Below are 26,436 nucleotides of genomic sequence, written 5' to 3'. Positions count from 1 at the left end.
GTGTGACAAAAAGTCAACTTGATCTCACAAATCTAACAAATTCCAATCGAGCTTAATTTTTATTACCCAAGAGCGAGCTTGAATTAGACTTATTTTGAATGGGTTGGACATAAATTCATCATGTTTTATTTACGGGTGCTTATAGAGTCACAGCCAAAAATTTATTTCAAGGCTGCAATGAGCTTGACCACTTCATTTTTTTTTATTTTTTAATCTTCTTAACTAAAAGTGCAACAAAACAGCTGGTCAAAAAATAAAATTCCAGTAATCAAAATTCAAATACATGTCATTATTCTAAAAATATATATAGTAATATATATAATAGAAACACACACACTCACTTTGCGTCTTTAGAGACTCAAAGTGTGACAACTCTCATCTTATTCAAGTATAATGTTGTCTACTTTTGAGTTCTCCATATTACTCATCCTGGTACTATTTCAAATTAAACATGTTTAACTACGGAGTTTTGATAAATTCACAATCATCACGACTTTGAAACGCGTTGTTTCGTATAAGAGTATTGAACCTTACATATAACACTTCACCTTCCCAAGCAATGTGGGATTATGACACCCTATAACATGTTAGTGTGGTAACTCGTCCAGTATCTCGCATCCACCCACAATGATTGTCACACGAATCCTCACCATCCACAAGGCCCTTGGTATTCGTTAGAGAAGTTCAAAATTATAAAGTATGAACATTAAGTTCATAAAATTGTAGTGAAAAAAAAATTAAAAAATAAATAAATACTACATATAAAAGAATTTTGAAAAGAAAAAATAGGGTTTTATTGAAGAAGGTGAATGCAAATTTTTTTAAAGGAATAAAAGAAACTTGAAAAAGTAAAAAAGAAAATTAAGAAAAAAAGGAGAGATAGAGATTTGTAGAAAATGAGAATTTTATAGGAACATTTGTTAAAATTTTAGAAAATTAGATAGACTAAAGTAAATATACGTTATATATATATATATATATATATATATATATATATATTAAAGATTCACATTGGGCCCAAACGATTAACTAGAAGTTTATTAACTTATTAAGTAGCCACATTGGGCCAGTGGGGCGCAGGGCAATATGTGACTCCATGTTGGTGCTTGTTATTTAATAATATTCATAAATTCACAGAGTTTGATTAGAGTTTGAGTTGTACCTGAATTGTATGACACACATCTGTGACTTAAATATTACCAAACCAATTGTGGTACTTTCAAATACATAAAACGCGTGGAAGTTCAAATTCTGGGTATACTGTACAAATAAGTCTGAGTTTTTTAATTTGACTGAAGTTTGATACTTGTTCGAGAAGGAAGAAATTACAAAACAAACCCCCGACAAATCCAAACACTCTTTATCAAAAGTCTCTCTACCTTCCCCGTGAATAATTCACAGGTGGCACAATTATTTTAACCACGTCGCTTTCGCAGTCTCATTTCATTTTTATTCATCCCTCTGTAGTCTATCTTCCTCAGCAAGAAACCTGATTCATACTGCTATATATTCTCAGCCTCTTCTCCAAAAGCGCGTGTAGTGTGTAACAAATAAGCAGGTCGCAGAATCCATCACCAACCTTCATTCTCTCTCTAAATTACCCAAATCCTCTCTCGTATAAACTGCACCAACACTCGTCTAAGCTCGTACGTTGTCGGTCAGTCACTTCCGCCATGAACGGCGGACCTGATCACCACCACCACAGCCAAAACGACATCCCGTTGTTGGAGCTCCGCCAACTGAAAGTCATCTCCGTCCTCGGTCGCGGAGCCAAAGGCGTGGTGTTCCTGGTCCAACCAGATCAACAGCAGTCGACCAATAACGAATTTCTTGCTCTGAAGGCAATTTCCAAAGCCTCGATTCAGAATAGCAAGGTCGACAACAATGGAGATCTCAATGAGAATAGACGAATCTGCTTCGAACAAGAAGTGTTGAGAAGTTTCCGACATCCACTCCTTCCCAGACTTCGAGGAGTTCTCTCCACCGACGAGATCATCGGCTATGCCATCGATTACTGTCCTGGACGCGATCTCAACTCTCTCAGAAATAATCAAACCGAGAAAATGTTCTCCGACGATATCATCAGGTAAAATTTGTTGCCATATATGTTCTCTGCATTTTGTTTTAGTTTCTCTCTCTAAACTGATTCATTCTTCAGGTTTTATGCTGCGGAATTGATACTGGCATTGGAGTATTTGCACGGATTAGGGATTGTTTACAGAGATTTGAAGCCAGAAAATGTAGTGATTCAAGAGAACGGGCATCTAATGCTCGTTGATTTCGATCTATCGACAAAACTCCCGCCAAAATCTCCCGAACCTCGTCGGCCGATTGTTAAATCAGTCTCGAAATCCGCGCCGATTAAGAAGAAACGATTTCCGTCGTTCCAGAGGTGTTGGAACTCGGGCATTTCGCCGGAAGACTCGGCGCCTCTGCCGGAGATCGGTGTCGACTCGGCGAGTTTCGAGTCGGACTCGGCTGCGAAGTCGAAATCGTTCGTCGGGACGGAGGACTACGTGGCACCGGAGATCATACTAGGCAAGGGCCACGATTTCGCCGTGGACTGTTGGTGCTTGGGCGTTATGTTGTACGAGATGTTGTATGGAACGACGCCGTTCCGGGGGTCGAACAGGAAAGAGACGTTCCACCGGATACTCAAGAAGTCGCCGGAGCTAACCGGAGAGCCGACGCCGTTGAGGGACTTGATTGCAAAGTTGCTGGAAAAGGACCCAATGCTGAGGATCTCACTGGAGGGGATCAAGGGCCACGATTTCTTCCGAGGGGTTGATTGGGATCTGATCTGGCAAATCGAACGGCCACCGTTTATTCCTCTACTGCCGGAGGACGAGGATACATTAGGAAATAAAGAAATTGATGTGGAGTCTTTTGTCCAAGAAGCTTTTGGAAGTAAGAGTAATGAGGAGAACATAAACAATGGTGTGTGGGTCGAAGCAGTGAATCTCCGCTCCCAAAGTGACAAATTTTTTACTATTTTCTAAACTATTTCTCTATAACTAATTTTTTTATTCATTCGAAGCTACTCCAAAGTCTGTGGTACGTCATGGATGATGTCAAGTTTTTGAACTACAAATATAAATTAATCAACTTATTAACATTATTCTATTTTAGATGCTTTATGTGATTTGAATATACTATGGTGAACGTGTTCTGTCCAAATTTGAAAACCGTCATTTTTTTGTTTAAATAATATTCAAAGTTTAGTGTCTTTCGTCACTCTCTCGAAACATAGTTTATCGTAACAGTATTTTAAAATTAGTGTAGAGAGTAATTGTTTTTACGTATGGAGTATTTTGCAAAGGAGATCTTAATATTTTTTTATTTTTGAATGATAAAATTTTATATAATATTTATTTCTAGAATTGTTTGCATATAACATGAATCGATTATGAAACTTAACACTTCAAGTGACATCAGGTTAAGTCTTTTTTTTGTTTGTAGTATTTAGAATAAAAATTCAATCTATGAGATATCTCGATTAATGAATTAACTTAAATATGACTTGTTTGATAACTGTTATGATTATTGTTTAATAAGAATACATTTGATAATTTAGGGTCTCTGTTTTTATTATTAAAAAAAAAAAAAATTGATATTTTTTCGTGTTTTGTCATTGGTGAAAAATAGACTAGCTACTATTTAATATTTGAAATAATTACATTGTTTACACATACTTTCTCTGTAAATTGTCTAAATAATATAAACCTCTTTTATAATTTCAAAATAATGGCTTTTCGTATCGGTATTTTTTACCGAATGCGTTAAATGACTATTATATTCATTATACTTTTATTTGTTCAGCATATAAACAAAATAGCATTTTTCAAGCACATTTTAAGATTTTATGATAAGAAAGGCCAATGTTGCTTAAATCCGAACAAAACAAAAGGTTAATGTTATATTTAAAACTATATTCGAGTTCTCACTTCTATCTAAACAATCTACAAAGGAGTAAAATGTTATTATCCCTTATATTTCTATTTCATCCCATCTAAATATGACTTGACTTGATCAAATTCATTAACATTTTATGGTTAAAATTGTAGTTATAATAATTATGAGATACCTATAATGCAATTTCCAACTTCCATTTTATTTTATTTTATTTTTTGGGGGGGGGGGGGGTGAATTTGGGGGGTTTTATCGTAGACCAACAATGTTAAACCACTGTACCAACAACCCACCTGGATTCACAGCTTTCCTACGAATTTTTTTATCCCAATAAAAAATTTGCCAGAATGTGGATATTGTGACATAAATGTATAGAATGTCAACCAAATACTTAATACCCATCTATCAAGGATAAATAAATGAATATCTATATCTATATCTATATATATATATATAATTATATATAGATGTGATGGAACACCAACCCCACAGCCAACAGCTTTCCCAGATTATGTAAAAGAGCCAAAAACTCTTGAAGAAAATAGGTTTTCTTCACACGTACACAAATAAATATAAAATATGATTATGCCGATTGAAAATGGGAATTTTTCATAGCATCACGAGAATCTAACAAGAGACAAAGCCATGAGCATTCGGAGTCCTACAAGTGATAACTACCTCATTGATTTTCAAGAACCACCACCACCACCACCACCACACAGCTTCATCAACTATCACCGCCCACATTGCCACACAACTTTAATTTGGCCTTTTTTAGGCTACCAATAATTGCTCACACAACTCAACTGTTTGTTTGTTGGCCTTTGTTTTTTGTGACCCCATTGCTTAAAATTTTGCCAATTGTCACCACTCAAAAATCGTGAACATGTGATATTTTGTCCAAAATCATTAGACTAGAGGTCATTTGGTAATTGTGCATGAAATCCGTTCATCACATTATGTTTCATTACATTTGGTAATTGAGTTTTTATGGTTAGGTTTAGAAACGTTGATAAACGGCAAAAGTCAAATTCAGTGCACGAGATTTTCGCCAACATGCAGAAAAGTTTTCATGATTCGGACCTGTAAGACTCTTACTCTCAGACTTTATCTTCTTAGGTAAAGTCGGTGCACGAGATTACCGATTTTCATGATTCGAACATGTTAGACCGTTATACCAAGACTTACGAAAATAGGTACGGATAACTTGCACTCATGCCATCTTTTTTTTTTTTTTTTCTTCTTAATTGGTACTCACACACACTAGTCTCTTCTGAGACTTAAACCCCTAACCTCCCTTTGGGAGGTAAGAGGCTGATACTTCTAGGTTAAATAAGAAAAACCTTATTATGGAGAAGTTTGGTTAGAATTGGTATCACAATCGTCACAACAATTGAATTTTTTGATGGGTCAAAAGCCACCACTATTGACATAGTCTTTTCTTCTTTAAAGTGTTCAAAGTATGTCCAGCCAATGTGAAGAAAATATGAGATTTACACTTTCCTCAAGTCATGCTTGTAAAAATTTCTCTAGATACATTTGGGACGAAACTTGTTGCCCAAACGTCCAAGGCAGATGACCCTACCATTAATTAACCAAATCATATTGTTTTGACTAATAGGCCATTTAACAAAATAAAAACATGTCACAATTGTTTTATTCATTTATAAAACGTAATTTAGTATTATTTTCAATCCTGACTTTTTTTTTTGACCAACATTTTCATGTTTTTATGTTTTCCCCCATATTTGGACAAGCGCTATGTTTTTAATAATTTGAAACCAGCCAAAAAAATGAGGAGGGTAAATTACACTAACCTCATCTGAAATTTGGACAAATTAAATACGGGTAGGTCTATTATTCTGACCTCCCCTAAAATTTGGCACGCATGTTCAACACCTCTAGTAATTTTATTTTCTTTTGAGAATTCTTATTATGAATGAAACTCAAAGACCATCTTCCTACAACACCATTGATGCTCCCCACTAAAGGTTAGGTATAGCCAGGCACGAACCTAACATAGGACAGTAAGGGCGGATGCCCACACTGAAGTTTTTATATTTTTCTTTTATACCTTAAATATTTTAGAATTTATGAAGATACCTCCACTAGAATTACAATTCGTCTCCTCTAGATTATTTATTTTTGCATTTTATACTTTAAATTGTTGAAAATTTATGAAGAAAACCTATTGAAAATATAAAAATAGACCCATTATATAAATTTGCCCCCATAACACAAATTAAAAGTCTGCCCCTCTCACAAATTTTTCTGAGTCCATCACTGGGTGACGGCGAATTTTGCCCAAATCTACATGAATTTAAACAAAGTAAAATTTCCAATTTTACCCTTCCCTTAAATGAAATTCTTGCCCTTCTCTTGTATGAAAATCAAGGCATAACCTTCTAACAAGCATCAAATGGGTTTGGAAAAAGTCAAAGTAATAAACGCTAAATGATCTACTTGTGTGTAATTTGCCCAAACCTCATAGGTTAGTATAATCTACCCAAATGAAAATAATACAATCAGAAGGAAGACAATTTACTTTGTTTTTGCACTGTCAAGAGTTTACAAATGTACTAAATTTTTGTTTCCTCATCTCTAACCTTCCTTTATGTTTATGGTTGGATGAAAATACTGGTGACCAATTAATGAACACAGTGGAAGAATTAATCAAACTTTGAAAACCACCTAAAATCAAAGACTAGTCAGTCCTGGAGAACTATGTTTCCTCCTCTACCCTTTTTTTTGGTCATTTTGGGCAAAAAAACAGAACTCGTTTTCAAGCACTTAAAGAGAAAGGGAAAGGTCGTTAAGGGATGAGAGAGACCTGTGTGGTTACAAGGGTTTTAGAGGCAAAAGAAAGATTAAAGAGGTTGGTTTGTGTGGTCAATCATAAATGAAACCACGAGAAATCTAACAAATACACACATGGTTAACTGCTAAAAAGCCAGCTTAAACCAACAAAGGTGACACCGAGGTTCTAGATTTACCTACATTGAAGATGAATGATAAGAGCGTACGAGTTGGAGATCAAAAATAAAGATAACACGTGATTTAACTGAGACTACGACCTTCCATCCAAAAGAGATCTCAAGTATTTAACTCCAAACAGTAGGAATGCCGAAATGACCATACAAGTTGTAATGATATGTATTTGAACATCTCTGCAAAATCATCTTTGCAAATAAAAGATTCTAAACCACAAGCAGAGCAGCTGGTAAAGCACAGACACGACATATTTGAGGAGTCGTATCCGTGTCAAATACGGACCTTTGAGGACACTTTCCCATGTCTGACACTTTATACGGACCTTTGAGGACGCGTTCCCGTGTCCGACACTTTATGTACGTGTTTGACACTTCACGTACAAAATTTAAAGATAAATTTAACTATTTTAGATCCTAAGCACTAGCCTAACACAAACACATCCATGAACAATCTTGGATAGATAAATTGACATTATGCACATGGTCACAAGTTAATCATACATGATACTTTTCATAACAAAAATATAATTGTGATGACAATGTAGTAGAATAACAACATATATAATATAACTAACAATCATTAACAATAATAACTCAACTTAATCTAACTTGATCTTCTAAATTATGTCAGATCTACTCCTAGACTCCTAGTATAAAAGTTTCATAATATTCTTATATAAATAAAAATTTAATTTTTATATGACAGTTGTCCACACCTTATCCATGCTACCTTTGCAAAATTTTAAACTGTCAAATATATCCATGATACTTGGGCAAGCAGCCTTCCTTGACCAAGAAAAATCCAGATCAATATCAGGGGAAGCAATTTCTTTAGATAGTCCTGTAGAATCAATATTTGTCCTTTTTTTTCCTTCCACGAGGAGGGGGGAAAAAAAAAAAAAAGAAAAAAAAGTTTCCCATGGAAAGCATATAATAACATGAAGAAGAAAAAAAAATCATTTTCCTTCCTATTTGCCGGTGATTGATCGAAACTTCAAAAGTAATTTTGCTGAACTATACCCAATACACACTGCTATTAGCGCATGCCTATAAAGACTGATAAAGGCACCTACTTATTGGCAAACAGATAAGCTAATGCTATACAGAAATATTTAAGCTAGTATATGTGCATGAATTTATAAATATTTTAATATTAAATACATCTATACAGGTGTGCACACACGCGTCAAGTGCATATTGTGTGTTGGTGCATGTTTAGTACGGAAGCATATGCACACATTCATCTTTAAAGCTTGCGGATGTATATGTATATTTCTGTATTTATGTCTCTTGAAAATGTGCCCCTAAAAAATATCTCCAAGTCATTTTTTGAGTTACAAAATCATCTTGCCCAACCTAATTATACTGAAAACATTTTAGGAATAATGGCTTCACTTCGAAACAAATGGTGCATAGAATGACCCAAAACACAACAATCCTACTCTTAAATATATATATATATATATATCAATTTTTTCTCAATGGGAAATAATGTTTTAAATGGGGAATCTTCCACCACAAAATGCAGAGTTTATTTTAAGACCAGCCTCCGGTATCCAGGCTTAGTATAATAAGCTCATATTTCACCACAGAAACACAAAGGATGATATGTCATAACTCATTAGTAAATCAACAAGCAAGATAACTGATAATCCAGAAGTCATTGCGTAACTAACTGAAATAGTAACATCTAGAAGTCATTGCGTGACTAACAGAAATAGTAACCCATACAGGTTCGACAAAAAACTCGCAGAATCTGAAAAACCACTTCATTTAAAGTACAGCCTAAAGCATAGAATATTGAAACAAAATTGTACCAATGCTCACTCATCCTCCTGGCTGCGCAACCTCGCTAATTTGTTGGTAACAACAACATCCAGCTGTGCTGCACGCTCAACAATATCCTTTCTTTTGTGAGTTGATACATTGTGTGCAATCTCCGCACAGTAAGTCCTGACATTAAATCAACAAACCAGAAATGATGAGTGGCGGATTCAGATTGATATGCAGAAAGATAAAAGAAATCCCAAAAAATCAGACATGAAAGTGAAGGAACCACTATACCTGTTGTGCATAAGTAAAACTTCAAGCTCTTTGACATTGTGCACAACAAATTTCTTAAAGCCGTTGGGAAGATAATGGCGTGTCTTCTTATCTGAGCCATAACCAATGTTGGGCATAAGAACGCATCCTTTGAACTTCCTCCTCACACGTGAATCAATACCCTTTGGCCTACGCCAGTTTTCCTGCCACCCACATTTACATGCAAATAATGAGGTATTAGTGTTTAGGCAATAGGTATTTATCCATGTTAAAAGAAAAGGAACCTGAAGAAACCAAATGCCAGAAGCATCTCTTGTTTTCAATCAGCATGGCAAGCTATTACTACACAAGTTGTACAAGACACCAAGCATGTAAGAATGGCCTTTACCGATACAAAAGAAACGGATACAGAGACAAAATTTTGCATTTTTCAATGAGCATGAACACTCAATAAAGATTAACGCAAACAAATTTGTTCCTACATAAGGAAGCAAACCTCTTTTTAACAACATATTCCAATTAATACCACATAAAAGCAGTCTTGGAGACATATGAAAACTAAATAAATATATAACATACAATTACCCTGATTTCGGTTTCAAATTTTAAGTTTTAAATCACGTAATCATCAAAACTTAAAGAAACAAGACTAAAAAAACTGAACACTGACTAAAAAATACTGATAAAACCAAAGTCAACATAATATACCAGCAGACTTAACAGGTTTAAATGAATGGATCACATCATAAACATTGACATGTGGGGGTCAATTACAGTGTATCCAACAGATCGTATAAATGCATCATGGAATTGAAACAGAGTGGTTGTGAGGCAGTTCCCAAGATGTGCAACCAGCAGGAAGGCAGACAGTGTCAACAAACATTAAGATGTTCTATCTTTCTCCGCAAGAATTCATATACATTTCAACTAATGTATGAATAGGACATGACGATTTGAAGGGTCAGACAAAATCCAGAAACTAAATTTATGTTACATAAATTTTTTATTCCAAATATTGCCAATGTCAAAAATATGTATAAAGATTCAGGGATATAAAATATTTAATCAACACAAGCTTCTTAGTTACCAAGTCATTACTTAGGAACAAGCTTGGCAACTAGATTCCAGCTGCCTTAATTACAACAGTTTAACAACCATTGCAACTCTAAATCATGCCACAAAAAAAGAAAGAGGATAACAAAATACCAAATGTTACTTCCGCAGCTAGGCATGGCAGCATTAAATCAAGATAAAATTATTCCACAACTCGTTGAATTACATTTAGAGAAAGAAAAGAGGGGGGGAGTAAAAGTATGAGGTCATGACATTACAAAAAAATTAAAATAAAACTCATATAGTTATTCATGAGAAAACAATCTTAATCTTTGTTACATGGACTCAAACAATCTTGATCTTTGTTACATACAATCAATCTTAATCTTTGTTACATGGACACTCCTGTCAACATGACCCGACATGAGTGTGGGTATGGGATATGTGTCCGACATGAGTGCCCAAATTGGCCACCTGTTTCCTCTAATTTTGATTGAAAAAAATAAAATAAAAGCAGCTCCAATTTGACAGCAAAGAAAGAAAGGTTGTCTATTTCTGAAACGATGGGAGGAGGAGGAATTGGCACTGGAGCTGCCTTTTCTCTTAATTTTTGACAATATATCATCTAATTTCAATTACCATTGAGTGTGTCTTTAAAGGATAATAGCATCTAATGTTACACTTTTTTTCTTAGTTGGTACTCACACACACATGCCTCCACCGAGGCACGAGCCCCTAACCTCCCTCTGAGAGGTAGGAGCCTGGTACCGCTGGACCACTGCCCGTTGGTATCCTATGTTACACTTTTATGTAGGATATTATGTTTTTTTTTTTAGAAGTATGTAGGATATTATGTTTTTAAGTGTGCAAGATATGCCCTTGTACATGTATCCTAAGATTCAAGATGATGTTACACTTAAAACACATAACCACACCAATAAGTGTATCCAAGTTCAACTAACATAAATTTTAATAAAAAATGAACAAAACAAATAACTACATTCCAATCTAACTTCATCATCAACCTAAAGAACTACACATATGCACTTAAACATTATCACGATGCAAAATATACTTCGATTACAATATACTAACTCCAAACTTTTCACTCCAAAAGTTCCAAAGGTAACTATGATAACATGTTCTAAAAAATGTCCCAATATCTTCCATCGAAAGAATAGCTACTGACAGTAACAATGATATTATTCAAATTGAAAGACGCACTCTAGCTACAACAGATAGATTGAATGGAGTTTGTAGTTCCATATTTGGTTCAAAAATACCACCCTAGCAAAACAAGCCATACTCAAATGTCACAAATCTCATGGACCGACTTCAATTGAACGAAGACTTAAAAATGCAATACTCAGTTTGGCACAAAATGCCAACAACCCAAATAGAAACCAATGATTAATCAAACCTAGGAGATGTGCCACAAAATGAGAAGGCATGACTAAACTTCAAACAATTCAATGGTTATCACACAAAGAAATGTTTAAAATTTAACCAACTATAGGGAATTTATCACACAAAATTTCCCACAATAATAAGGGGCAACATGCTACCCTCCTCATATGTGAATATATTTATATTATTATGCACTAATTACAGTGTTTGTATCCACCATGTTACAAGAACAACGGTACCTCTGCAATTTCCACACTAGCAGGAAGATGTTGTGGAGTTCATTTAAACATTCAGGAAAGTGGCCTACTATTACCAACAAAAATAATACTTAACCAGATGTAAAATTTCAGATTAAAGCTGGTTCAAATGGAGAAAGCAAAATATACCTTCACAGAAATCTTCCAGTCACTTTGGGTCCTCTTGAATTTTTTGCCACGCTTCTTCACTATTTTCTTGGTGAGCAAAGGAACGGCCATGGTTTCTATCAAATAGACACCAAAATGGAACATGATTGAGCATTTAGAAACAATAAGGAAAAGAAAAAAGTAGAGAAAATTAAATTAAAAAAAATAAAAGGAAAAAGAAGGTAAAGAAAAAGAACATTTTATAGACACTACATCACAGCAAACATGGCCACCTTCATGAAACCCATATCTGTAAACTAAGAGGGAGCCATGTCCAAGTTGGATATCAACACTTCATGCACACTCCCGGAAACATGTATAATACATGTCAGATGGGTCCATAATTCAAAATAGAATTCCATATGACCATCAAAGGATGTTGAAAAAGACTCTCCAAAACAATAAGGAAAATATAAAAAAAAGTAGAGAAAATTAAATAAAAAAATATAAAAAATGTAAAGAAAAAGACAGCATTTTACAGACACTACGTCACAGCAAACATGACCACCTTCCTTGTGAAACCCATATCTGTAAACTAAGAAGGAGCCATGTCCAAGTTGGACATCAAAAGTTCATTTACACTCCCGGAAACATGTATGATACATGTCAGATGGGTCCATAATTCAAAATAGAATTCCATATGACCATCAGAGGATGTTGAAAAAGACTCTCCAAGTATCCAAGATAGTATAATAGTAAAGAAAAATTAAACTACGGATTCACTTTGATAAATAAATGGATTTAAAATCAAGGGATTTGAGTTTACATAAAAGGTTAGCTATTTAACTTGGATTCCAAAGTTCAAGGTGATGTTAGATTAAAGGTATAGGGTAAATATTTTATTACAATCGTTGCGCAATTTTAATCCTTGTTGACATGGATTTCAAATAACTTCTATCACCTCTTTGTTATCTGAAATCCACACATATAATCCTCTCCAATCCATTTATTTGAAATCCTCTAAAACCCATCATGCTATATTTCTTACACGCTTAAATTTATATCCATTCTTTTGAAATCCGTCAATCAAAATGAAACCTAAAGGTTTATAAAATTTCATTAAAAAGCTTAATGAGATCCTTATTCAGTACAAGTAGGAAGTTTTAATGAAAAAGTTAAAAAGTGTGCATGCAGGAGAGGGCTAATCAGAATTGTGTCTATGTACATATACGTATTTACAGACATGCGCATGCACATATATGTAAGAGATTACTATGTCTTTGTCTAGTTGATCGACATGGTTCACAAGCTACAGCATTCATGTTACAGTCATAGGATATTAAATCGACTTATCATAATGTAAAGTTTGTCACATATACTTATTTCTAAATATAAAATAATAGTACTTTATTGTTGTGTCCGCGGCGTGTCATGCTTGTGTCCCTAGTGGCCTAGTCGATGTCCATGCTTCACATTAAACTCTAAATGATTGGAGAGGACATATTTCTATAAGCATCCAAACCGTTCAATCTAGAGTTTAGTCCAACAATTTCTCACATAAATAGCATGCACCTTAAAACTGCAAATTAAGTAATAAGATCCTTTCTTCTTTCCGAAATTTTTCACAACCCAACTATCCAGGAGTTCTCACAGTCTAATAACCATTTTACCTCATCACCTTCTTTTATAAAGGAGATGTTCCAAGATTTTAAGCCATTTTCCCAACTGCTTGGGGTAGGATAAATGAATCATATATTTCCATTCCGACAACCAAGAAAAAAAAGTGTCCAATTCATATACTACTAAAGATTTTAACCAGTACCATGTTTCCCAAACATTTGATGTAATATTCTTTCTACCCAATTAACAAATTAAGTTCTGCAAAAGGTGATCATGGAGGGGGGAAAATTAAGTTTTCGAGATAAGGGATTTTCCCACTTTATTCAAGCTAGACAAAGTGACGTAAATAACTTTCTCTAAGCTTCAAGAACAACATTTATCAAGATAAATAAAGGATTGATATTTTACAGAAAAAAGTTTTACAAAAATCATCTTACCGAGATGCAAACATATCACCATAAATTCCATTTCAGTCATCCAATATTTCATAAAACTAAGATTCCAACAAGTAAAAATAATAAAAACACGAAATTAAATTATAAGAATAATTATCATTTGACAGGTTCAAATTTGAACCTAGTTATCAACACATCAATTAAGTTTAAGAGTAGTTTTGAAATCAACCGAACAGAAACGTATCAGAAATTGCGAAGCAGAGCTCAAATTCGAATACCACAAATCAGATATTGATTGTATAACGTGTTTAGATAGAGAGAGAGAGAGAGAGAGAGAGAATAGTTCTCATACCTGCTGGCTACGCTGAGTTATGCCTCTCTGTGTAAAAAAACCCCGAAGAGAACGTAAGTTTACTAGGGTTTCAAGCTTTATACACGTTACAAGAATTCTACCGCAGTCGACGGCCACGATCACTTCACAGAGTAGTGTGGGAAGCGATCTGGCCGTCCAAAGCGGTAAAGACACTCGTAGCAGAGGATCCACTCGCGCTTTTGTGCACCCCTACGGAAAATTTTAAAATATATATATATATATTATAGTATAAATATTGACATATCGTATGCTATATTTGATTAAGGTCACTAACGAGAAATTATTTGGTATCTTCGGAATAGTAGTTTATTAAATACCTCAATCAATCACAACATTTCATTTTTTTATTATCAAGATAAACGGGAGATTGTGATTAATCGGAGGTATTTAACAACTACTTGGGGGTAGTGTATAACTCTGTTACTAAGGAGACATCAGTGAACACCACGGAACATCTCTAATGGTTGTCCATATATATTTTTTTGTATTAATTTAATATGTCATAGTATATTTACATCAAAAATTTGAACTACTCATTTTTAGCTCAAGCCATTATTTTATACATCTTATCTACCAATAACAACAAATCATATGTCATTTTTAAGACTCCACGTAACTTTTACAAATCTACTTGCTTCACATTACTTTTTTAGGATTAACTTCACGCCCCAATCCCCTCACTTTCACTTTTCCTTCCCGACAATAACATACCCTTGCCGCCAATGATTCACTCTGCCTGTAAGTTTTTTATGTTGATAAATAAGTACTATTTATATATATATATAATAGTGGATTGATGCTATTTAAATATTATACAAAAAATTAAAATATAAGTATAAATGAATACAATAATATAAATAAAACTATATATATAAAGAATCTGTTAATAGGGTGACGCTATAATTTAATTCTATATCCTTAAAAGACAAATTTGCTCTGTTATGGTGCTGACGGACTCTGTAGCGTCTGTCTCCTATGATACAACGATCTTTCATTCCTCGGTGGCAGCACTTCAAATTGGAGAAATGAGCGAACCAACTCAATGTAGTATTATCTCTATGGACCAGACTCAAACTCACACACTAGAACTACAACTATAAGTATGCTAAGAAGAAAGGCAAAAAGAATGAGAGAATTTTATAAATATGTAAAGAAAGATTTTGAATTGGTATATTACAAATGAACCAAAAGGGGGTATTTATAGGCATGTAGGTGCCTTTTCACTTCAGTCCGAACCATCACTAAAACGCCTGTTCATATTGGGGTGCACTGGTTCATACAAGACGCGTCCTATTTGAATGGGTATGGTGCACTGGTTCGCATCAAAATTTTGTCTGATTATAAATCTGCTTAGTAGGTGTAGTCTCTAATCTCGATTCAGCTGGTTTTCTTCTTAATGTAAGGTGATAATTTGATAATAGTTTTATTTAGAGTTATATCCCGAATTTAGGGCGAGTTGATGAAAGGAAAATACAGAAAAAAAAATTGTTAATTCACCATCAAAATCTCATCCCATCATATTCTTATTTGTGAACATATGTATAGCATGTCCTTGTAGCGTGATGTTCTTATTTGTCTTTTTACATCTAATTGTGGCAATCATTCATTTCAATTGATCAGATGTGTGTATTTGTTGTATTGGACACGATTAGTTATCAAATCATGACTGAGAATAAGACTATTATGGATGTCCTTTGCAATACTCTGGTTTATCTAAACATAAATGCATTATGATTTCCATTGGTCATAATATTTTTTATATAATTATTTTGGAGTTCCTTAGAACATGTTAAAGTGAATTTGCTTTTACCTTTTCTTAATTAGTGAATTTATTCTACATTATTCTCTTTTGTGTAGATTAAAATGGATGATGTAATTCAAGATTTGGATGAAAATGTTTTGCAACATAAAAATCAAGATTACACTTGCCCTAATTTTGTTGAGGATGATGTGGAGGTTGTTCAAACAAATGATATTATTCCTTGTGATGAAAAAAAGGATTTTGTTTCATATGTTAGGTTGGAATTTAAATCCATAGATGAGGTATTTGAATTTTATAATGGATATGCTTATAATAAGGGATTTAGTGTCCGAAAAAGTTCTTCTCAAACATCTAAGAATACGGGAGATGTAATTGGCCATCGATTTTGTTGTTCACTTCAAGGTTTTAGAAAACTAAGATTCAAGGTAAATGAAGGGGATAAAATGCAATTTGCTAAAACAAGAATGGGTTGCAAAGCAAATATATCATTTATTAAAAGAGAAGATAAATGGGTTGTCTCTAAAATCGTTGAAGAACATAATCATTCTCTTGTAACTCCAAGTAAAAAACATATGTCGACATCACATAGAAAGGTAAAAAAAAAGTCATAGTCAAATGTTATCAAATATGCGTGAATCTGGCGTAAAGAAAAATTTGATGATGAGTTTTTTTTGGCACTTGAAGCTGGCGGGTATCGTAATATTGGTTTTACATCAAAAGATGCAAGAAAGTTTTTGAGTTTTAAAAGAAGAATAGAAATTAAAAATGGAGATGTGCAAGTTGTTCTTAATTTTCTTGAAATTCAACAAACCATTAATCGGTCATTCTATTATTCAATTCAAGTTGATTCAGTTGGTAGGATGACAAATTTTTTTGGAGCATATTCTAGATCAAGAATGGACTATCACTATTTTGGGGATGTTGTTTGTTTTGACCCAACATATGAGACGAATAAGTATGGTATGCCATTTGTCCCTATTGTAGGGGTAAATAATTATTATCAAATAGTGTTGTTTGGTAGTGCACTTCTTTTTTATGAAACGGATGAATATTTCTTTTGGGTAATTTCAAAATAGATAAAAATGATGCATGGAAAACAACCTAAAGTGATTCTTACTGACCAAGAGTCTGCAATTGCCGAGGCAATATCGCATGCATTACCAGGCATTCAACATCGATTTTGTCTTTGGCATATCATAAGAAATGTTACCAAAAAGTTGGGAAGTATATACAATGCACATAATGGATTTTAAAATGATTTCTATAATTGCCTATACGGATATGAATCCATAGAAGATTTCCAACTTAGTTGGGAAGCAATATTAAAAAAGTATAGCTTGAGAGATAATAAATGGTTGACAGGGTTATATGGGAAAAGGGAAAAATGGGCAGTTGTTTATACACGTGATGTTTTTGTGCAGCTATGCACACAACACAAAGCATAAATGCCTACTTTAATGGGTACTTGAAGAAAGATATGCCACTATATAAATTTGTAAAGCAATATGAAAGAGTTGTCATACATAAAAGGGAAATAGAAAATGATGAAGATTTTGGGACGCTTTATAATAAGCCTTTTTAAAGATTGGAATGAACATTGAAGAAAATGCTTTTGAAATTTATACAAGAGCAATCTTTAAAATGTTCTAAGAAGAGTTATTATTAGGTCTTAACTATAATCATGAAATGACTGGGAATATAGAAAAAACAAATTTTATTATGTGGAGAGGAAACCAAAAAGATGGGGGCAGTTTGTTACTATTTGTAGCTCTGCTACATATATTGATGTAAAATGTACATATCAACTTTTTGAATTTGCAAGATATTTATGCCGGCATATCGTAAAGGTGTTTATGGTCATGAATATTCAAAATATTCCATCTCAATACTTTTTAAAAAGGTTTACAAGAGATGGAGTCTGGCCCGGTGGTGGATGAGATAGGTGATAAGCGCCGAATATTGCATATTCAAGTGCCCTTAATTGCATTATTTAAGTCCATTTTTTGTTTAATTATGTAGATTACCTTCATATGCATGTTTTTGCATATTTTCAGGTTCATTGGCCAAAAAGAAGCAAGAAGGATGCTTTGTGGAGTTTTAAACATCAAAGGTCACAATGCTGAATTTCTGGCAGCAGTGGAACCTGGACTTTGCTCGCCATTTTGACCTTGTAAACTCAAGAACTGGACTTCCCTCATAACATGACATATTTAGAGCTCTGAATCAGCTTTCTAAATCTTCAAGCGGTTTGTCATTCGGAGTTCGGAGCAGAGAGTTATGATCTTCTTATCATAGGTGCTCAGAACTGCCTGGCAGCAATGAATTTTTGCCTTGCTCTTCAATTTCGACCAACCATCCTTGAGAATTGGATCTCCACCAAAACATGAAGTTTTTAGAGCTCTGAATTAGCTTTCCAAATCTTCAAACGGTTCATCATTTGGAGTTCAGAGCGCAAAGTTATGACCGTTTTACCAAAGTAGGTCCGGGCGGAGCAAACCAAGCATAAGGCATTCTGGCCAATTTTCGAATGCTCGAGGCCTTATTTCGAGTGCTCGAAATTAGGGCAGATTGCTTCACGAGATCAGCAGTGGAGTCAGGACTTTGCTCGCCATTTTGACCCTGAAATCTCGAGAACTGGACTTCCATCATAACATGAAAGATTTAGAGCTCTGAATTAGCTTTCTAAATCTTCAAACGGTTCATCATTCGAAGCTCGAAGCAGAGAGTTATGGCCTTGTTACCAGAGGTGCACAGAACTGCCTAGCAGCACTGAAGTACTGCCTTTCTCCCCATTTTCGACCAATCAGACTTGAGATTTGGGTCTTTATCAAAACATGAAGTTTTTAAAGCTCTGAATCAGCTCTCCAAATCTTTAAACGGTTCGTCATTCGGAGTTCGGAGCACAAAGTTATGGCCATTTCATCAAAGTAGGTCTGGGCGGAGCAAGTGAAGCATGGAGCTTTTTACACTAAATTCGAGTGCTCGAGGCCCTATTTTGAGCACTTGAAATTTGGGCAGTTTGCTCCACGAGACAGCCCACTTGTGCTCTGAAATTTCCAACTTTGGATTTCCCTATTAATGAGGTGGTTGGGGATGTTTTTTGGAGGAGAGAGAGGGTTTTGTTGGAGGACAAAAGGCAACCAAAGGCCACACATTTCATATCCTTGAATTTTTGCAAGATAGAGGAGAGAGAAGAGAGCAAAGAGGAGGAGTTCTTGAAGCTTCAAGGAGGAAGCTCGAAAATGGAGGGGAAAGCCTTGCTTCTTCCTTCATCTAGGGCCACCATGGGTAACTAAACCTTCTCTAGGGAGGTGATGAAGCTCCATTTTGTAAGCTTTGCTTTGTTTTGATTTATATTTGAGGGTTAATATATGTATGTAATCCTTCCATGAACTAGAGCTCTTCATTTGATGTAATGAATTTCAATACCTATACATAATCATCTTGAGTTAAATATCTTGTCTTAGATGGTTTTTCTCCTATGATTATATTGCTATATTTTCATAGTGACAATGGAATGGAGTTTATGGAAGTGTTGTTAATGGCATGATATTTAGGAGATTTGATAATCTATTGCTTAGGATCTCCCTTTGATAGATTATTCTTGGATTCTATGTCATGTGCTTCTACTATGTGATTAAGGGCTTGATAACTCTATGCTTAGTGAGTATGTCTAAGGTTACAACCTAGTTTAGGTAACCAAAACATGCAATGCTTTGATAGGTTATTCTTACCTATTGATTTCATAAATTTCTTGAAGGGAATGTAATAATTTGTATTGTTGCATCCTATGGTTATACATATATGTTATTCCCCTAAGTAAATCATATCCTAGCATGCTTATTGATGGATGTGGAGTCTCTTTCATAGTCTCTTCTCTATTGTTCTATTTCATTCTAAATTCCTTACAAATTAGTGTTTTATGCACTTTGAATTCCTAATTTAAGTGACAACAAACAAAACCTTTATGAACACCCCCTCATCATTCTAGAAAGATTCTAGACACTAAGGTTGCCGTAAGACTAGCACAGTCCCAGTGGTTCGACTTACCTGACCAATAGCCCTATTTTACAATGATTCGTGCTATTGCGAAGGTTGATGTATAGTTGATCAACCGATCAATAGGTGAACAAATGCAGGCTGATTGTCATGAACCAGTGACGCTTCGGTATAGCAATATTTGTCATGAGACCTCAAGCATTCTTGAAAAATGTGTAATGCATGAGGAAATATACAACTTGGCTATGAATGGTTTGCATAAGTTGTCAAATGAAATTGATTTTGCAAGAAAAGAACTACCAATAAAGCCTGCTGAAATGATCACAGTAAATGGTTGTGTAGTTTCTAATAATTTCGAGAATCAGAGTAAGTTATTTGATCCCTTGATTGTGAGGCATAAAGGGCGTCCAGGAAGAAGGAAATCATTTTTGGATTCAAGGCCAAAGAACAAAAGTAAGGCTACTAGTAAGTAAGATTGCTCTAAGTACAATCATTTACATGAATTTCATATTTTACTATTTTATTTAATCCTCCATGTAGGGAAAAAGAAGCATGGTTCAAGGTCAACAACTAATAGTGCACAATTTGCTCTGCCACATATAAGTGACTCATTTATACCTACCACGAGTCAGGTTGGTAAACATAATTTCTTTTCCTGCATGATACTTTTATTTTTTATTTTTATTTTTTTATTTCAGTGGGTAAAATCAGTATCACCATTTACTATTTATTTATTTATTATTATTTTTTTAAGTTCTTGTTACATTTAACTTACTGCGTATTTTATGACTCATAGGGAAATACACAATTTGGTTCATTGTTTCTCAACTCCAGTAATGTTGGTTTTGATCTTAATAAATTACATAAGGTAACTACATATCAAACTTTAGAGTGTTGCGTTTTTATTTAATTTGTTTAAACAATTTATTAAGATGCTCAAATATTTCTCGCCCCCGCTCTCTTGCAAGATTTTTGAAAATGATATTTGAATTCAAGTTACATGGATTCTTTATAATTTGAGTGATGTGGAGTTCAAATCCAGTTTTAGAAAATTCCAAGCAATGTTTTTTTTTTCCTTTAGCAGCTATTTTTTTCCCATCTTCTTCAAGGATCAACTACTGTAATTTTTTGTGAATTAATGTGAAAAAGGAGAAAAATATATGGTAATTTTTGCTTCAATAATGTTTGTGTTAGGTTGCTGGAGTTTTTATTTTTTTATTACTTTTAGTTGTTGTGTTACTTTAGCAGTTATTTTTTGCCCATCTTCTTCGAGGAGCAACTACTATAAAGTTTTTGAGAATTAATGTGAAAAAAGAGAAAAATACATGGTAATTTTTGCTTCATCACGACACAATTCCAGTAATGTTTGTGTTAGGTTGCTGGAGTTCCTATTTTTGTATTACTTTTAGTTAGTTGTTGTGTTCCTTTAGCAGCTATTTTTTCCTATCTTCTTCAAGGATCTATAAAATTTTGAGAATTAATGTGAAAAGGGGGGAAAAATATGGTAATTTTTGCTTCAACACTTGGTACAAATGATTAGCATTACATACTATTTTTTTACAATTACTATTGCATACTTACTTATTGAAAAATAGGGAAAAATTTAATACAAATGAGGAAATTGGACCATTGTGATTTTTGAGAGACTGACTAAAACAAATCACAACTGCAATTACACTAGTCCTGAATGCAATAAAGATAATTTTTACCTATGCAATAAGGAGGATAAAATATTGAATAAAGAGTAAATAGCCCACTAACAAACAAAGGCAAAACTTTCGAAAGAAAAATAAATAAAAAAGCAAAGGCAGTCAAAGAGAGACTAAGAGCCTCTGGTGTGCGGCTAAGCTTTAATCTATCTACTTTTTAAAATTTGATTGCCACATAAGCTTTATTTCAATAAAATGTGATGATATGGTACTCTATTTTTTGTTATCCAATATGGTTCATGGTGTGGAATTCAATTATCTCATTATCTATTTATTATTTTATTTAAAAATTAAATAAAAATTTTAATTTTTTTGTCTTTTTCCCGATGTTTATATTCCCAACGGCTATTTTTTATCACTTTTCTGTTTCTCTATCTTAGAGCATCTGGTGTGCGGCTCCAAGTAGACAAGATGTCTGAAAAGTAGAGAGAGGGAGGAATTATATGTGCAGAAGATGGAAAATGAATTTTGTGGGCCCCACTTGCTCCTATCTATCCTCTTGTCTATAGATAGAGAATCATATGTATATGTTCTATCCATTATTTATAATATTTTATGTGCTCCACTTCTCCTATTTGTCTCTTCACTTGGCATCAATATTTGTTTTGTCTCTTTGCACAACAGTTATACCATTTGCCTCAATGGCTCTTTTATTATTCACTCAAACGGCTATTTTATCTCAAACGAACTTTTTTATCATTCACTCAAACGGCTCTTTTATTTTTTTTATTTAAAAAACACTCTATAAGTACAAATTCATCTCTACTAATAATTCTCATCTTCAATAATTATCTCTCTCAATATTTCTTTGAACATTCATCTTCATGGATTCTCCACCTCCATTCTTTCGCCCCTATCTCAACTAATCTCATAATTCTGAATTACCACCGCAATCCAATTATAATTTGAATTCTTCAAATTATTTTCAATCCGAAAATCCATCTCAACCCCAATACTTTTATTTCTTATACCTACCACATCTCCAATTCCAACCATCTCAATTTCAACCATCTAAGTTTCAACCTTTTCAATCTCAACCTTCTCTGTTCCAACCTTCTCAATCACAACCATCTCAAACCCAACATAATTTAAGGTATTTGAAACAAAATTGGTCCATTGAAGAAGATGAAGCATTATGCAAAACCTGGGTTGACATTAGAGAAGATCCAATAACGGGGTCGGATCAACAGAAAATCAAGTATTGGCAATGAATCCATGAAAATTTTATTCAGCAACCACGGGGCACGACGTTCCAAAATGTAGTAAGTTTGCAAAATAGTTTCTCACACATTAAAAAACTGTTAACAAATTTTCTGGATATTACAAACAGACCCAACATCATACTCGTAGTGGCTTCAATGTTGAAGAAGCAGTAAGTTTTTTACTTTGTAAATTAATATATATATATATATATATATATATATATATATATTAATTGGCAATCTAACTAATTTCAATTATTGTTTATTTTTTATAGCTCAATGATGTAAGAAATGTATTTAATACGTCAAAAAATGAGTCATTTAAGTTGAATCACTATTGGAGTATTTTGAAGAATTCGTCAAAATGGAATTCCATTTTTAACAACAATGATAAAGGGAGAAACAAAATTGTAATGGAGATCGATATGAATGAGCCTGAAAATTCGCCAGAAACTATTCCACCTACTATATCAATAGTCCTAATCAATCCATCTACTCCGTCAACACCTGGAGTATCAACACCAGGTTCAGTAAATCTTGACGACGACAATTCGCCTACAATTAATGTTGAAAGTTCGCATGACATTGTACGACCCCTAGATGAAAAACATCTAAGAAGGGTCGTAAAAAAGATAAAGATGGGGTACAACATAACTTATTTCTAAAACAATTTAATTTTACAGATCAAAGTGAGTTGATGAATGTCTTGGCAGTTGAATCTCAAAAAATGAAATTGAAAGCTACATTCGATTTAGGCTTGGAGCAAGAACGTACAAAAAGAATGGACATTAAGGCGCAAAAATAATTGAAAAGGTTGGAATTTGAGCAGAGCAAATTGATTTCGAAAGAGAAATGATGTTTAAAAATCTAAATGATGCTACAACAGCAGCAACAAAAGCATGGATCACTGATCAACAAAATGAAATTTATGCACGTTTCAATAAAAGGGGCAATTTGTGAAGCTATGTAATGTAATTTTCTTTTTCTATCCATGGGAAGCTAATGTAATTTTTATTTATATATGTAATGGATATTTCTTTAAATTTTTTAACAAATATAATCGAAATAAATAATTTTTAAATTTTTTTTATTCATCAGCAATATGAAAATTATATTTTATTCGATTACAACAAATTTATGCATCTTCATCACCAAATTGATTCCACAAATGTTCCATAAGATTTCTCCTAAGATCAGCATTGTCTGATCTATTGCGAATCCTACTTAGGCGAGAGGAAATGTGTGTCGCCAACATTGATGGGTTTCAAATGTAATGTAGAAGGGAGATTGGGTCATCCATTGGAGGTGTCCATTGCAAAATGTGTTCGCCCTCGTCTTCAATGATCATATTGTGTAACATGATGCACGTTTTCATTATCTGGTTTAGATTTTCTGTATTCCAATAAATTACCGGTTGATGTGTTATAGCCCACCTAATCTACAACACGCCGAACACTCGTTCTACATCCTTCCTAACATCTTCTTGTTTGTTAGTAAATAATTTCTCTTTGACAGTTGTTGGGAGCGAGATGATCTGTATCAAAGTTGCCCACTTAGGATATATATCATCATATAAGTAAAACCCCATTGTACGCCGATGCCCATTCACCACGTAATTAACCGGAGGCATTGTACCATTAATCATGCTCTTGACAACTGGGGAATGATCGAGAGCATTCAAGCCATTGTGTGAACCAGTCATACCAAAAAAAGCACGCCAGATCCACAGATCTTTCAATGCAACGATCTTAAATATGAGGGTAGGTTCATGGCTTACTCCCGTATGCGTGCCATGCCACGCTGTAGGGCAGTTTTTCCATTCCCAATGCATATAATCTATTGAGCCAAGCATACCTGGAAATCCTCTCTCTTCCCCTTCTTGAAGTAGACATGCAATGTCGTCTACATTTGGTGAACGTTGGTATAACTCCGCATACACAACAATTATAGCATCACAAAACCTCTTCAAGCTTTCAATCACAATGCGCTCAAAAATCTTTATATACTCGTTACAAAGATCAGCTGAAATTCCATATGTGAGTATACAGATTGCAGCAGTCATCTTCTGTATAGGAGTGAACCGGGTTTCTAGATGAACCATTCGTCATATGCTGTAACATCGTTCAAAATGCGAAGAAACAACTCTTGTAACGTCCGAAACTTTTTACGAAATATGTTTGGTGGATAAATCAGATTTTCAGCAAAGTAATATCGGAATAGCCGTTGTGCTGCCTCATCTCGATCACGTTTAATATACTCTCTCTTACGAGGTTGAAAGAGTGCCCACACCCTATCAGGCGATAATAATCTCCTCACGTCATTCATCCTTTTTCGATGGATTTCAAAAATATCTTCCCCATCTGACCAATTCAATGGAGAAATAGACTCGGAGACGGGTATATCTCGTGATGATGAAGCCATTGTTTTTTTGTATAAGAAAGATGAAGACTTAAATAATAGAAAATGGACTTGAGAATGCAAAGCAATGAACTTGATAATTGAAAGAAAATAAAATGAGTGGTTTATATGAAATATAGCCATTGGAAATATAGCCGTTTGAAATATAGTCGTTGGGAATATAGCCGTTGGGAAAAAGACAAAAAAATAATTTAATTAAAATTTAATTTTTTATTTAACTTTTAAATTAAATTAATAAAATAATAAATATATATTGAGATAATTGAGTTCCACACCATGGAACATATTGGATAACAAAATATATAGTACAACATCATCACCTTTTATTAAAATAAAGCTTATGTCGCAATTTACTTTTAAAAAGTAGATAGATTAAAGCTTAGCCACACACCAGATGTTCTTAAAGGGACAAAAAGTGGTAAGAAGAGAGAGAAAAAACAATGCTCTTTTTTTTTTTTTTTTCCTTAGTTGTTAGTAGTGTCCTAAATCTCTAGAAAAAAAAAAACTCATCCTGTGGCTGAAATTGGGGTGCGCTTGAGTGCTATTGTGAGCACACTCGCAACAGCACTACTTTATTACAATTACAGGCATTAGTTATGGGAAAGTGACAATAGTGGTAAATTTTCAAAATAAACTTAGTAATAATACTTACACTTTTCATTATATAATGTGGGTGTACTAGGAAAGATTTAGACTATGTTTGGTACAATGTAAAAGAAAGTAAATTATAACATTAGTTACACGAAAAAAATATGAAAAAGGAAACGAAAAGATGGTGCAAATCACTTATCATGTTTGGTTGCCTAACGAAGAAAAATAAAAAAAATGATAATAATCATGTTTGGAGAAAGAAAGGGAAAAAAAAAACTATTTTAATAAATTTATCACCATTCCCTTTTACTATATATTTTGTCTTTTATAAAAATAAAAGCAAATTTGGTTTAACAAAGTTTCATTAAAAAATCTAACATTTTCTTTCATATATTTTTTCCTAATTCGTACTCACACATACCCCATCCAAGGAATTGTTAGCATTAAAAAAGAGTTAAACCTTAGACCTGATACTTCTTGAGACACCATAGATTTCCTTTCCTTTCATTTCCTCCCATTTTTTTGGAACGATAACAAAACCAACTCATTAAACTAAAGTTTTAAACCAAACACAAATTACACAACAATCATATTCCTCTATTTCATTTATTTTCTTTTCTT

The 26,436-nt window shown here is 33.8% G+C and overlaps 3 protein-coding genes across 3 annotated transcripts; 1 reads left to right on the top strand and 2 right to left on the bottom strand.

Annotated features, from left to right (window-relative positions):
• Positions 1 to 1,473: 1,473 nt before the first annotated feature.
• Positions 1,474 to 3,226, top strand: LOC132306609 (serine/threonine-protein kinase OXI1-like). The gene is made up of 2 exons (XM_059804069.1): positions 1,474 to 2,086; positions 2,159 to 3,226. The coding sequence occupies exons 1-2, from the start codon at positions 1,674 to 1,676 to the stop codon at positions 2,997 to 2,999; spliced, it is 1,254 nt and encodes a 417-aa protein (XP_059660052.1). The 5' UTR covers positions 1,474 to 1,673; the 3' UTR covers positions 3,000 to 3,226.
• A 5,315-nt stretch (positions 3,227 to 8,541) lies between these two features.
• On the bottom strand, positions 8,542 to 14,263 carry LOC132306608 (large ribosomal subunit protein eL32z-like). The gene is made up of 4 exons (XM_059804068.1): positions 14,114 to 14,263; positions 11,789 to 11,883; positions 8,964 to 9,145; positions 8,542 to 8,852 (listed from the first exon to the last, which is right to left on the bottom strand). The coding sequence occupies exons 2-4, from the start codon at positions 11,876 to 11,878 to the stop codon at positions 8,723 to 8,725; spliced, it is 402 nt and encodes a 133-aa protein (XP_059660051.1). The 5' UTR covers positions 11,879 to 11,883; positions 14,114 to 14,263; the 3' UTR covers positions 8,542 to 8,722.
• A 9,981-nt stretch (positions 14,264 to 24,244) lies between these two features.
• Positions 24,245 to 24,868, bottom strand: LOC132309336 (uncharacterized). Its single transcript, XM_059807653.1, has one exon. It carries the CDS (start codon positions 24,866 to 24,868, stop codon positions 24,245 to 24,247), a length of 624 nt encoding a protein of 207 aa, XP_059663636.1.
• Between the last annotated feature and the right edge of the window lie 1,568 nt (positions 24,869 to 26,436).

The sequence above is a fragment of the Cornus florida genome, unplaced genomic scaffold, assembly GCF_030987335.1.
Source record: "Cornus florida cultivar Cherokee Brave unplaced genomic scaffold, ASM3098733v1 CherokeeBrave_3.0.0_Hap2_Chr05, whole genome shotgun sequence".
NCBI classification, from domain to species: domain Eukaryota; kingdom Viridiplantae; phylum Streptophyta; class Magnoliopsida; order Cornales; family Cornaceae; genus Cornus; species Cornus florida.
This window is presented reverse-complemented; position numbering and strand designations above follow the sequence as displayed.

Coding starts and splice junctions, on each gene's coding strand:
- LOC132306609 (XM_059804069.1), top strand. CDS start 1,674: ATGAACGGCGGACCTGATCACCACCACCACAGCCAAAACGACATCCCG. Junction 2,087..2,158: donor TTCTCCGACGATATCATCAG/GTAAAATTTGTT, acceptor TTCATTCTTCAG/GTTTTATGCTGCGGAATTGA.
- LOC132306608 (XM_059804068.1), bottom strand. CDS start 11,878: ATGGCCGTTCCTTTGCTCACCAAGAAAATAGTGAAGAAGCGTGGCAAA. Junction 9,146..11,788: donor ACTGGAAGATTTCTGTGAAG/GTATATTTTGCT, acceptor TGTGGGTGGCAG/GAAAACTGGCGTAGGCCAAA. Junction 8,853..8,963: donor GTTTTACTTATGCACAACAG/GTATAGTGGTTC, acceptor ATTTAATGTCAG/GACTTACTGTGCGGAGATTG.
- LOC132309336 (XM_059807653.1), bottom strand. CDS start 24,868: ATGACTGCTGCAATCTGTATACTCACATATGGAATTTCAGCTGATCTT.